General features: G+C 35.4%; 1 protein-coding gene across 10 annotated transcripts in view; it reads left to right on the top strand.

Annotated features, from left to right (window-relative positions):
- KrT95D (phosphofurin acidic cluster sorting protein KrT95D) overlaps positions 1–14,625 on the top strand; it is a 387,731-nt gene that overhangs the window by 340,069 nt on the left and 33,037 nt on the right. For all 10 annotated transcript variants that reach the window (XM_081730106.1, XM_081730103.1, XM_081730107.1 and 7 more), the window contains one exon: positions 11,784–11,992. In XM_081730106.1, the coding sequence (XP_081586232.1) occupies positions 11,784–11,992 (209 nt within the window). The remainder of the gene's footprint in view (positions 1–11,783; positions 11,993–14,625) is intronic.

Here is a 14,625-nt window from a genome sequence, read left to right as displayed (position 1 = left end):
AAGTGTGGCATAAATTTGAAAATTTAATCGTTTGACGTTATAGATGCGTTAAAATATCAAATAATACTTTTGATAAAGTAGATACTTTCAAGTATATAGAATCAATGTTAACAGATCAAAACCATATTTACGAAGAAATTAAATGTCGACTGAAAGCAGGGAATTCTTGTTATTAATCAGTTCAAAATCGTTTGTCGTCGTGAATTCTGTCGAGGAATTTGAAGCGTAAAATATATAAACGATAATCATGCCTGTTATTCTGCATGGTTGCGAAACATGGTCGCTTACTCTGAGGTAAGAACGTAGACTGAAAACATTGTTAGGGTCATCAACTCTAGGAGGTTGTAAATTATTCATTGTAGCTTTGGATATTTCTCTTACAGTGTGTCTGGAAGGAAGGCTATGTTACATAGCCGAAACTGTAACACAAATATATAATCTTAAAATATATATACTGCTTTGGTCAGCTGGAGTTTTATTAGCAATCTAGGAGGTTCAGGTGGGCAGGTCATGTAGCCAGAATAGAAAAAATAGGAACACTTTCAAAGTTTTAACTGGAAATCCAGTCAGAAAACGGCAATGTGAAGACGTAGACGCAGATGGGAGGATAATATTAAGATAGATCTCGCACTCGCAGAAATAGGAATACAAAGTAGTAACTGGATGTATTTAGCTAAGAATAGAAGGCAATGAAAAGTTTTGTGAATGCGGCATTGAACCTCCAGGTTCCGTAGGCCATAGAGCTAGTTAATCGTTTGACATTGAAATTCGAAGGTGGTAGTAGTATATTTCGCCTCTTAGTATGAAGAACCCGTTCATACTCCATAATCTTCTGGCTTTCGAATTTAGAAAGTTCCTTGGCCACCTCAGGACAGATGTGCCTTTCATAGTCTTCGTTCATTTGAATAAGAGATTACAGAACATCATGAAAATTGGAGTAAATTCGTTAGCGATGTTATACGTCAAACTTTCGAAATTAAGGATAAGGGTACCAGTCCTTTTAACCCTGAGTCTGGGATTATTTTTTAAAATGTGTAATATGATAACTGATATATATCCAAATTTGCCAATTCAGGGTTCACACTGACGTTGAAAGTTAAGGAAATTAAAATGAGTCTGGGAAAAACTAAGAAAATGTTTCAAAATATGCCGAAAGTGAAAATCTACTGTATTTCACAAAAGAGTCTGGGAAATTTTTGTTAGCTGCCCACAAAAGATATGAAGAACGCTTCAAAAAATCAAAATAGTTGTATAAATAAGAAAGAACTGAAATAAATTAGAAATCAAGAAGGTTCAAGAGCACCGAAAAATTTTAAAAGTTCAAGCTTTGAAAGAAGAAGAACAAGTTAAAACTAAAATTCAAATGCTGCAAAAGATAATTAGTTTTTTTTTTTTTTTTTCTCGAATAATCAGAGAGAGAAACCAAATTATGGTATGTGTACTTGTTTATGCTTATGAATATACCGGTATTTCAGAATGCCGATGTATTAAAGATATCATTAGTGTAAAATTATTGTTTGGTATCAGAGTTTTGCTCATAATTATTTACAGTAAGAAAATAACCTTGTTCTGTATTTAAAAAAATATTAAAAGATACGGCACGGTAATAGGTAGAGCATTTATTTATGATGCCCGAGTCGTTTTTGAGAAAATCGTCCGGTGAAAACTCTCACACCAAAAGTAATCTACTCCTTGTGGATTTTTTCAACACTAATTAGTTAATGGCACAGTTGTCAGGTTAGTAATATAAGATATATATATATATTTATGAAGTACGAACAGAATCGCCCAAGACGTTTTTCAAAAAATCCCCCAAGAGTACACTATCCCTTCTGGATTTTTCTCAGAGAAGCTACTTATACCACACCGTGGAGCTGTTAATGAAATATTGATGTATGAAATAATAATAAAAACATTAGATCATTTTCGGGTAAAATCTCAGTTCTTTTATTCTAACCCTTCAGTAGACTATTCTTCATTTTGGGAATAGGAAGAAAATTCGACAAACTCTCGTGGAAAATATTTTAAAAACCTTAAGTGTAAAATTTGGAGCGGATGTGTTGAATAGTTCGGCCTCCAAAGAAGTGAACACATTTAGAGCATGACGAAGGGACATCCAAAAATCACGTTTTTGGGCTTCGAGATGCCATGAAACTTGTAAATACGTTGAAATCTCGAATTCGATTCCCCCCCCCCCTCCTTCCCATGAACACTATACTTTCTTCTTTCTTATCGTCGCTCGAAAGTAAAAAGGAAGAGGGTTGGTATTCGCAGTGTCGCAGGTCAGGGAAAATTTCCTTACCCAGCCATGGAAATTAAGGGAAATGAACACGAAAACTTCAGTGTGAATCATGTAATTGTAGCTTTAGAATATATATTTAATACCTTAAGGATAGAGAAGACCTTATCTTGTATTTGTGGAGAAAAATCGTGAACAAATAGTTTCGATGCTTTCTGACATCTTTTTCAAAGTCTTCAATCTGTAACATGTTTTTTTCTTTCTTTTCCCTTTCTGTGGAGATTAAAAAAAAAAAAAAAAAAAAAAAAAAACTTTGTTAAAGATAGTGAAATAGGTGGTTGAAGACGTTGAAAATTATGCCAGAAGACGTCGAAACAGTTTGCAGAAGATTTTGCTCCGTGGATACAAGGGAAGATCCTTTTATCTGTAAATGCTATCTAGTTACGTAAGATTTTTCTGTTTTTTTGAATTCAGCGTTGCAAAATTGAAACACAAACTTGACTAAATAAAACGCCTTGCTCGGTGTGGACTGTATTAGGCTTTATCGCCATATAAATATATATTATGATTAGACATCGGATTTTTATGCCCTTCAAATTCATGAAATATACATGTAATCATACTGTTAAATGTGTTAAAATATGCACTAACAATGTAATAAAAGAGAACACTTTCAAACATGCAGCGAAATTGAGACAGAAGTTTTTAGGTGATATGTAATATGGAAAGAGGGACTTCTTTTCAGAATTTATTATTATTATGATATTCACAGTTTACACATTAAAAAAAAAAGGAAAAGAAAAAAAGAAAGAAAGAAAAAAAGCATACTACATAGGTTATGCGATTAAAATGAATACAGTGATATGAGACCACAATTTGTAGTTTTTCTTCACAATTGTATTTTAGAGTGCATTTATTTTACACAAAATTGTACAAACCTCACTTTTCTATATGTTTCCATATATGTTCATGGCAAAAAATATATTTTTATTTTTAAGGATTTATACCTTTCCATACTTACCCTTGTATTTGTGGAGAAAAAACTTGTACAAATAGTACAGTATATCACAACATGATTCTGTACATTTTGTAGTGCGAGTTTGTGACATTTATAGCCAGATAACCTGTCAAGATAAATAGATGTTACCGGACAACACTTATAGAGCAGCAAGATTAGTATCTATATTTTCTAGCAAATTGGAATATAATCCTTGAAAATATTTTCCCATGGTTTTAATTGTTTTACAGTTTTTTGGTAAGGATATTCCTCATATTCTTTTCCACAGAGCGCTTGAATTTACCAGGAACAGACTGGTGCTCGTGTGGAACTTCATTAATTAGAACTAATAAGCACTCACTGAACAACATTCCTCACGTCTCTAGTTTGTTAATTGATGTCGACAGGATATTACAATGTCTTTAATCAGATTCAAGTTAACGCCTTGACATTTGAAAGCGTCTTTGCTCTGATGATCGGTTGCTAACAATATTAGTCGTGCATAAACTAGACATTCTTCCATCCTCTCATGCAAAACCATTCAGTTGCATGTGAATTTAAATGCATTGAAAGTGCAATCTAAAATTGGATTTGTTGCATGCTATAAGCGTATATCTGAAATAAGAACTTACAGAATATGCTGAATATTCTCTTCAGAACTAATATATGCTTTAAAATCCGAAATATGCATTTATATTCCCTACTAGCAGCGTTCACCCCGCTTCGCTGCGGTCACCCCGGAACGCAATAAACTTTGTTACTTAGATAATTTTTACTTTTTCGCTTTCAAGTGATATGATAAAAACCATAGAAGATTGCAGTACATCTTAACATTATATCGCCTGTCATTTATGTTAACCCGCCCCGCTTCGCTGCGGTCATCCCGGTGCTGGCATATTGTAAAAGTGTCTGTAAAAATAAGCAAATCAATTAAAAAATTTTAAACAGAAGATTCAAGCTATTTTCCGCTGTATATCGCCTGTCATTTATGTTAACCCGCCGAGTGACACGGTCATGCGGGTTGCATATAAATACGTTTATTTTTACCTATGATGAACTAATAACAAAGGATTTGTACGTTATGGACACTTGAATGGTCAATTATCTCAAGACACTGGTAATTAAAAATTAAAGTGATATGATAAAAACCATCTAGGGTCCAAATCCTAATAACCCCCCCAAAATGAAAGAAATTGGTTCAGCCGTATTAGCGTGATGAGCGGACAAAGGATTTTGTACGTTCTCTTTTATATATATAGATAAAACTTCAAATTCGAGCTGTATTATTGTTGTTAGAAATTCCTACAAAGTTTTACAGACATGTATATAAGCAAACAAAATATGCATTTCCATAAAAATCCGATGTCTTATCGTCCCGGGTTCGATCCCAACCCCGCGCCAAGTGAACTTTTTGGAGGACAAACCGTGCTGGTGGGTTTTCTCGGGGTTCGCCCGTTTCCTCCCACTTTCTTCATTCCATTTCATTCACTACTCATCATCACAGTCTCCTTTAGCCTAACCGGCATAACCCTGGGACGTAAAACTCAAAGATTTCATTTTTTTCCGATGTCTAATCATGATAGACTACATTCGTTGAATAAACTCTAAAGGTACTCACTCTCTTTGCTGTTTCTAAAGTATTTATAGGTAGTTCACAAAAGCATATTAAGTGTCGATTTTTCGCTGAGAGGGTCAGCATTGTGAAGACGTAGGTAAGAAAAGATTTTCAGAGGAGATACGATAGACGGGAATTAATTTTATACTATATATAATTAATTCCCATACATCATAAACCAATAAAAGCTTTCCTTACCTTTGTCTTGACAATGTTGTCAGTGAAAATTTGACTAACTTTTTTTTTTTTTTTTTTTGTAACAATTGATGATAGTTAAGATAGTAAGTACTTTTTCAGTTTATTGATACGATTGATAATCAATCTACTTACTTACAGTATATATTCGTTTAGTTGAATGTATTTATTTCATTACATTAGTAACATCAGCATAACTATTGTACTATTACAATCTGCTTCTAATGGACGGAATACTGTTTTATTTATTTATTTATTTATTTATTTATTAAAAACTTTGTTTGATGACGATCAGCTGCATTGTCAATAGGATAAGAGTAGTAGAGATGGATCAAAACCTAGAGAAAGTTTATTGAATTTATGTCAGTACTTTCCTTCAAAAATGTAGTTTAAAATAATGTTTAGTACCAGAAGTAAAATATACGAGGGCTGATCCTTAAAGAAAGATCATAAATGAATAAAACATAATTACCTGTACTAATCCTCCAAATGTTGATGGTCTTTTTCAAAATAGTCCCCATTACATGCAGTGCACTTGCCCCACGTTTTTGCTAGTCATCAAAGACATGCTGGAAGCTATTTTTGGATAGATCCTTCAAAATCGCCTCCACAGCTTCGCCACTGTCCCTGAAGATGCAAAACGCCGTCCCCGGAGGTGTTTTTCAAAGTTGGAAAATGAAAGAAATCACAAGGGGCTAAATCAGGACTATATGGAGGATGGGGTACGTACGGAACGTTGATCTGTGCAAGATGGTCAACAGTATTTCTGTACTGTTCTTCGCGTGTCACTTCCATGTTACCTTATGCGAAACTGAAACTACGTGTGCTTGAACGACTGCCAAGGTCACCTTCCTGACGTCATAGCCTTTAAACTTGCTCAATCTATTCGTCACTTCTCTTACTTCACAAACGTGTTTCATTTTCTTGATGTTGTATCACCTCGTAAACACTGGTGATCAGTCTTTATTGAACAGCCTAGGAATTGATTTACTGAAATTAGTGAATGAATAACGAACGAAAAATTCAAAACTTATAAAAGGCCAGAATCTTTTTTTTTAACTCCCGGTTGAGTCCTTAGGTTTAAATTCGGAGTCGTAGGTTTAAATACCTATTTTACTGCAGGCTCAATATTATATGTAATTATCATGTTTCAACTGTGATGAACATCCATTTATTAGTCCTATGAGTACAAAATTTAAAAGAAAGGTGAAAAAGGACGAATTTTTCAAAGTTATGCCACACTTAGAAAACATACTGTTTATTAGTGTACCTTATTTTCCTCCCCATGTTATTTTCTTTTGTCTCACTCATAACTGTTTCTTTCCTGTAATCTGGTCGTTGTCAGACTTGATGTGGTTTCTAGTCGTTGTGTTTAACAAATATTTGCAGGCAGCGGAATTTTGTTTCTGTTCGAAGTGGCTTAGGCTGATGAAGATTATTTTTTTTTTCTGAAATCGAATGTGGAAGCACCAGAAGTGAGCGTGCTATAACCATTCAGCGTGCTGGGATCCCCCCATCCCCCGAGTGGATTTTTTATTTCTCTTCTTTTCGTTCCTTCTTTCTTTCCTTCCTTTTTCGATATTTAATGGTAATAAGTTATCATCAGAGCGAAAGGATAGAAACTTAAACATTGAAAATTATAATAAATTGAGCTAAATAAAGCAACAGTAATGAAATCACTCGGTGACCTGATAGGATGCGTATCATAACCCTTTTAAATTATAGTGCCTATTTTTAGGTACTAGGGTAATGTCTTCATTATTCGATTAAAATAGTACCAGTAAAGCTTTTTACTTCGGTTTTTTGTTTTTTATTTTTATTTATTTATTTTTTTTTTTTTTTCAAGCCTGGAGGCATTGTAGAACACGTTACGTATGGTTTCACGCCTTTCTGCGTCGAGACATAGGGTGTGATGACGTTATAACTTTAAAAGAATATTTTTTTATTTTGCCTATTTGTATTATTTTCTGGCGGGCTTACTTTTGCACCTAGAAGATTAAAATTTTGCACACGCATTCAGTGGACCCCTTAGTATTTTTCAATTTTTTTTAGATCTCTTCCTATTAAAAGAGGGGGATCCAGAGGTGGTAAAAAGGGATATTTTTGACAAAAAATCCCTTTTCTCGCGATTTTCCCGCTTCAGATACATAATGGAGACGTGAATGGTACCGATTGAAAGAGTGTTCTGTTCTGAAGAGAATGATATACGAAACGTGATCATAAATGGGGAACTTGATCCTAATACGAAATAGGGATGTCTCAGGAAATTTTTAAATTGCATCGGGTCTTTTGGAGTAATCTGGGGCATTATTGGGGCTTTTTCTGCCGCCCTTACTATCAAGGTACAAGCTTGAAATTTTGCACACACATTTAGTACACCCCTTAGTATTTTTCAGTTGATTTTGAGATCTGTGCGTTAATTCAGGATGGGGAGTCCAGAGGGGCTCAAAACTTAAAGAAACAATCAGAGAAGATCCCGATTTCTCTCAAAATTTCCCGCCTCAGGGACATGATAAAGAAATGTGAATTATACGTGTAAAAGGCTGTTCTGTTCTGAAGAGAAAGAGGTACGAACCATGATCCTAGGATAAATGGGGATGATGCTGTAGCTGCTCTACTGAAAGTGTATAATTTACCTTAAAAAAAGCCATAATTTATAAGGGTAAGTTTGTACTCACGTAAACAACCATTTTGTTAATCTTTATGGGCATTTCGGCGACTGGCTCGTCGTTATCTTCAGTACATCTTCTTTAAGGAATTATATGTTACTTGAAGAATCACATTACCGATAACATTCATGTGCTCTGCAATAAAGTATTATAAAACGTAATTTCTCACTTACTCTGAACTTACTTCTTTGCTTTAAATTGTACACACTAAAGGGTTATTGATACAACTATCCTAGTGTTACTTCGTTCTCCACTTGTCCATCTTACTGAGTTCTAATTTAAGGATGAGAGTCGGTATATTTAAACTGCACACCAAAAACTTTTAATGTTACTTGTAACATAGATTTAGAAACAATTTTATTTGAATTGAGAAGTGTTATTTCTTAAATGAAAGTATTTTTAAGTCTGGGTTACAGGTAGGATTAGAAGGTTTTCAGTTTAAATAAACCGGTTCTCATCCCAGAGTTTTTAAAGTAAAGAAGTAAATTCAGAATTAGAAGGTATTTTTTTAATAGTGTATACCAGAATGCACGAATGTTGCCAGTATTGTGGTTCTTCAAACAACGTAAAATTCCTCGAAGAGGTCCTGAAGATAGCGAAAAGCCGGTCGCCGAAATGTCTACGATAAAGATTAAGAAAACAGATACCTAGGTGAGAACAATGTAATAAAGTGTACTGCCCTCATTTAGCTGAATGGTGCACGTAATTGATTTTGGTGCGCGTGGTCCTGCGTTGAATTCATAAAATGTTCAGTGTTGGCCAAGCATCATAAACGGTTGGTGAACTGCTTGAATTAACGAATAGCGAACACTAGTCCAAAAAGCCAGAAATATGACGTGCTTACTACATATCACCCAACTAACTTAGGATTTACTGAGCAGCGAAGTACTGTCCCTGTGGCTGAATGGAGTTAATTGTATCAATAAACAGTTGGACGTTATTACAGGTTTTTATCAGGTACATGAAAATAAAAATATGAAAATTAAATCACACCGGAGAAACGTATTTTTATCAGGAGAGTACTGGAGGACGTTCAAATAGTGTTCTTAAGCAGTAAAACTAACTAAAGCTTTAAAAAATTAGTACTGCATTGTTGGTGTATAATACGAAGCCGATTTTCAGTTTTGAGGAAAAAATACTTTCACTGCATTTTGTAAAGATTTTTTTATAAATTAATGTAACGATATTTTTAGCAAGGAATATTGTAGAATTAATCTATAGAATTAATATGTGCTTAATAAGATGTAGAATTGCACGTGTGTATGGAGATGTCTAGAACACTGAAACTATAATTAGGGCGATTGTATCTAAACTGTATTTAGTGAGTCACTGAACTGTACTAACACACTGAACTGTACACAGCAAGGAACCAAGTAAAATAACAAACAGCCGAATAATCGGGAAAACTTAACTTGAAATAGTGAAAGTCTCTGTATTGACGTATGGCGTGGGAGACCCGGGTTCGATTCCCGGCGGGAGCTCATGTGGTTCGGATTCCACGTTAATCAGTAGGTCCACGTCTCATATAGCCTCGCTGCTGAACGGGACGCTAAACTAAAATCAAACAAAAAATCTGTATTGACGTGTAAAACGTACCCATATTTGGACTTGTTCTGAAAGAAAAAAGTACGTTGGGGACGCGGTGGCTCAGTGGTGAGAGCGTTCACCTCTGGTGCATGGGCTCGCGCCAACTGAAATTTGTGGTGGACAAACACCGTATGCGTGAGTTTTTTTGGGGGGGTTCTACTGTTTCCTCCCACTTCCTTCATTCCACCATTTCCTTCATTTCTCATAATCACCATCTTCTTTAGCCTAACCGGCATAATAGTGGGACGTAAAACTGAAAGATTTTATTTCAAAAAAGTGCGTCTTATACGTCGTCAAATACAGTCATTACGAGGATAACTTATTGCAAACTGTTTGAATAAGTTCTACCAGAAGGCATTTTGTAGTAAGTTTATATTGATCACTTCCTAATGAATTGAACATGTTAAGTGGAAACGAACTTTGTGAAATTGAAGAATACAGATATATGGAATGTATAAGTTTTAAAAGATTTTTTACTAATTAAGTCACTATTATATTCTCACTATGCCACTATTCATTATATCCATCCATTGTTTTTCATTGCCTCAGAAACTCAGCATTTTTCCTGTTGATTAGATACTTTAATCGATCAGTTATTACCTTATACACTCATCATTTTAGTTAGTTATTTTGTAAAGCCGTATGTCATCATATATCAGATATGCAACCACTGAAAATAGAATATAACTTAGAATAAATTAAGTCGCACCACTGTGATAAAGGAATATCACAATAATCTGCATGGAGGACTACGCAACTTCAGGTGAGATAACAACTTAAATAAAAGTAGTTTTAACAATGATTCGTGGTTGCTGTTTTTCTTCAATTAAAATGGTATGCTTCACTAAGTTATATTCTACTTTTCAGTGTCTTGAGATTAATAATTGCATTTGTAAATCGCAGTAATACGACCACAAAGAGAAGAATTTAAAAGAAGAAAAAAAAACTCAAAGGTAGTGGTAGAACTCTCACATTTGGTGCTAGGGGTTACTGTTTCGATTACAAATCACGTGAATTTAATTTATGATGAACAACATAGTGTTCTTCATGGGCTTTCTCGGGGTTCTAGGACCGTCCTACATTCTCATTCCACCAGTTATTTTGCAATCATTAGTCTGTCATGGGTAAGTCTATCTTTCAGGATAGTTTCATGAGTTATATGGCTGGGGCTGGTAGCATGGACCTGCATTCCAGTTCTGTTGGAGGTGATTTAGGATTTAGATTTCTGGGCTTTCGGCATCTAAGGCCATTTAGCCCGTCACGATTTGAGGGATGACGTCCCTCGCCGAGCACACAATCCGGGGAAAGGGAAGGAGGCGGCCTGGGACTATAAGTTAGGTACCACTCCGGCATTTGCCTGGTGTGAATGAGGAAAACTCAAGAAAACCTCATTCAGGGTGGCTGGCTTGAAAAAGCGTGTTACACTTTTTCGACCGAGTGGCCTCACCAGGAAGCGAACCGAAGGCGAGAGCGGTGCCACTCTGTTGGAGGTGAGATAGTGTGATGGGGAACGACCAGTGTTATGAGATTCGATCTTGCCTGATGCTCTATGTACCCATCCACTTGTACCAGAGTTAAGCCCCAGTCGTGGATCGGGGCCCACGTTTAAGTAGGTTCCATTCTTCTGTGTTGCATAAAGACGCACAAATGCAAACTCAGACTCACAGCTGTTGATGGGGGTATGGTGGCGCAATGGTAGAGCGCTTAACTCTAGTGCGTAGGGTACCTGGTTCTATCCCCGGCCAAGTAAATTTGTGGTGGACAACATCGTGTCCGTGGGTTTTCTTGGATATTCCCGTTTTCTCTCACAGTCTCATCCCACCAATGCTCCCATCATCATTCACTTGCCTTAGTCATCGTCTCCCGTAGTCTAACAGACGTAAACGTGGGACGTTAAACTGAAATATTTCATTTTTTTCAAACTCATAACAGTTATGAAAATAGATACTTCGCATCATGCTGTTCTAACTACTAAATTTCACCATAAAATCAATATTGTGATAATGCTAGGTGTTTGTACTGTTGTTTTGATCAGTGGAAAAATACACGATTATTCTAGAACAGTCCTTTCCAGCTCGATGCTGTGTGACATCAAAGTTTCCTTATCCCGATGAACAAACATACGGAGCCGTCCGAGTAATTAAGTGTTGGCAAAGGCAGATCGAGCGGCAGACAAGAACGTCGATTCTGGTGTCAATAGTTTAGTAAGTGTACCACTCACAGATCCATTACTGCTTATACACTGCCAATACTCCTCTACACCTTTCTCCCGTCTCCCCCTTCCTAGCTCTTCCTGTTTCTTTCTGTCGCTACTCCGAACGTAAAGGCGTTTCCTAATATCACACATCATCCAGCTGGAAATTACTTCCCTAAAGAATTTTTATTCTAAATATTAATTTTTATACATTGTAATACTCATACCGTTTTTCTTGTTTACTATTTGCTATGTATGACGTAACATCCCTTCATTTGTTGTTGCAGCCTCGAAAAATGCTTCTCGAGCAGTTATCTCGTGTTCTTCCGGCGGAAGATTATATTCCTGAAAATGTAATTCTAGTGAACGCAAACGATCCACAGGGTACGCTTCTTGCATCGAAGTTGCAAGAGCGACAACAGAGGGTGATCAGCACAGCGGGAGGTGCTGATGTTCGTGCCACTATCACGTGTCTAGTCAACAAAATACAGAAGTTGTAAGTATATTTTTGATCTGATTGCCAGGTTTCATTCAGTTGTCTCTTGGTTTAGTGTATAGGAAGTTTGAAAAATTCCCAATGGGATTTTTTTTTTTCTGGTCATAGGTGATGGAACCGTTTTAATATGATTTACATCTGGTGAATTGAAGTTTTAATCGGTAAAATTACTTTGTAAAACAATAAGATGCATGTCAATTAATTATAATACAAGTCTAACACCAGACACCAGCCACAAGGTAACGGTTTTTAGTACTTTACAAGAGATACGAAGTTAGATATACGACTTCCAGGTTTAAGCGGTATGGAGTAGATAGAATAGTTGGTCGACTGGATATAAGGGTAAAAACTGAGTTTCAATATTTTTTCATTTGAAATACAATATGAGAAAATTATGTGGTACTAAGCAGCAGTTATTTTTCGACACATCAATTAGTTTTTGAAAATAGCCAATAACTAAAAGGATTTGGTTGTTGTTGTGTCACAAGATATTCATTCACAATTAAGTGTTCTGGAATGATTCGGTGTTTTTGTAAACAGATGAATAATCTATGGACGTTTATTTAAGTTTAGATACAAGGGATCGGAAAACTAGGGTTATAAAACAAAGAAAAAAAACTAAGGACCTTCTATTATTTGTATTCGATGAACTATCCACCACAATTTTCTCGAATTAAAATTATGTACATTCATGTCCAAAATTATTGACGTATGTCTATAAATATGTTGTTGTAGGAATATAATTTGATAACGAATTCGCCCGGTATTTCTTACAATGTTAGAATGTGTATAATCGGCAAAGACATGTATGTGGGAAATTTCATGTCAAAAGAGCAGTAAATAAGAAGAATAAAACTAAAATAAAACTTTCTTGTCTATTTAGCAAGATTTTGTTTTACTCATTATAATTTTCGTGTTTATAATTCTTTTCGCATGAAATTTACCACAAATATACATTTCCTGATTATACATACAGTATCAGTATTAAAAGTACCCTGCAAAGTCATTATATTCTTACAAGAAGACAGTTATAGATATGTGACAATCATTTTGGACATGAGTGTACTTATTGTAACGATACTTGTCGTCCTGAGGATCTTGGTTCGATTCCTACAGGGGGACTTTCGGATTGGCTTTTTTTTTTTTTTTTTTTTTTTTTTTTTTTTTTTTTTTTTTTTTGGCTTAATAGGAAAAAATAGAAATTCAGAGTCCTGATGGAATTATAACAAGATTACATCCTTGTTATATATTCTCATACTATAGTCTGAGAGGCGAATACATACAAACTCAAGAATATATAACAAGGATTATGTATTCTCATACTATAAGCTACACTCTCGTTAAGTAGCATGGCGGATGAGAAAAGCTATCGCACAGTATTTGGACGCAAAACTGCGCGATAGCTTTTCTTATCCGCCATGCTGCTTAACAAGAGTGTAGCTTATAGTATAAGAGGCGACTACATACAAACTCAAGAATACGTAACAAGGATGTAATCTTGTTATAGTTCCATCAGGAGTGAGTTTAATTTCTCTTTTCTATTAAGAAAAACTAAAATAAAATAATTAAAAGTTAAAGATGATGTTAATCCAAAAGTCGATCTGTAGATAGGAATCGAACCAAGAGCCTTAGGACGTAGAGTATCGTTAAATTATGTTAACACAACTATAGTAAAATCTTACTGTTCTCCTATAAAATGTAAAAGTGTACAACATGTGTATAAATGCGCCTTGTACTTTTTGATTTAAAATAAAAGTAGCAAATGCAGTTAAACCAGAATATTTGTAGATATTATAATTTCAGTACACTAAGATCTCAGCACTGTATCACATTAGAAAAGTACAAAGACCACAATCCGTAAATTAAATAATAATAATAATAATAATAAACTTAATTTACTATAATGTGGACTACTCGAACACACCAAAGAACGAAAAGGAACGTAACAAAACAACGCAATATAACGCTACTGAACATCCAGCAATAGAACATGGAAAATAAAGCGCCAAGCAATAGAGCGCAAATACTGGTAGAGAATACACTAAAAAGCATTGCTAAAATATCTGAAATGGTGATAATTATTTTCTATAAACAGAGAAAATTACAGCAGTGCCTCATACGAGCATAGGCGGAGTTGTTGTCCCCCCCCCAACTTTTTGACAAAAAATAAAAATTCCTTGGTTATTTTAAGGATTTGCTCCCCCCCTCCCCCAGCAGACAATTCCTATCTCCGCTTATGCATACAAGACACTCGGAAGATGGCTAAATCATGCTTGTAGATCATGTTTAGGTTGCAGATAAGTCTTCTTATACCCAGTGGTAGAGCGTTCACCTCTGGTACTTGGGGTCCCGGGTTCGATTCCAGCCCCCGCCAAGTGAACTTTGTGGTGGACAAATACCGTGTGCGTAGGTTTCCTCGGGGTTCTCCCGTTTCCTCCCACCTTCTTCATTCCACCATTTCATTCATTACTCATCATCACCGTCTCCTTTAGCCTAACCAGCATAAGTCTGGGACGTAAAACTCAAAGATTTCATTTCATTTTTTCAAGGCTTCTTATACTCTTAACTTCAACATATAAAGTAAGTCGAAATAAATAAATAGTACACTCAAAACTTCGTGAAAAATTTCGCCG

This window comes from Thermobia domestica, chromosome 11 (assembly GCF_964235325.1).
Source record: "Thermobia domestica chromosome 11, izTheDome1.hap1.1, whole genome shotgun sequence".
Classification (NCBI taxonomy): domain Eukaryota; kingdom Metazoa; phylum Arthropoda; class Insecta; order Zygentoma; family Lepismatidae; genus Thermobia; species Thermobia domestica.
This window is presented reverse-complemented; position numbering and strand designations above follow the sequence as displayed.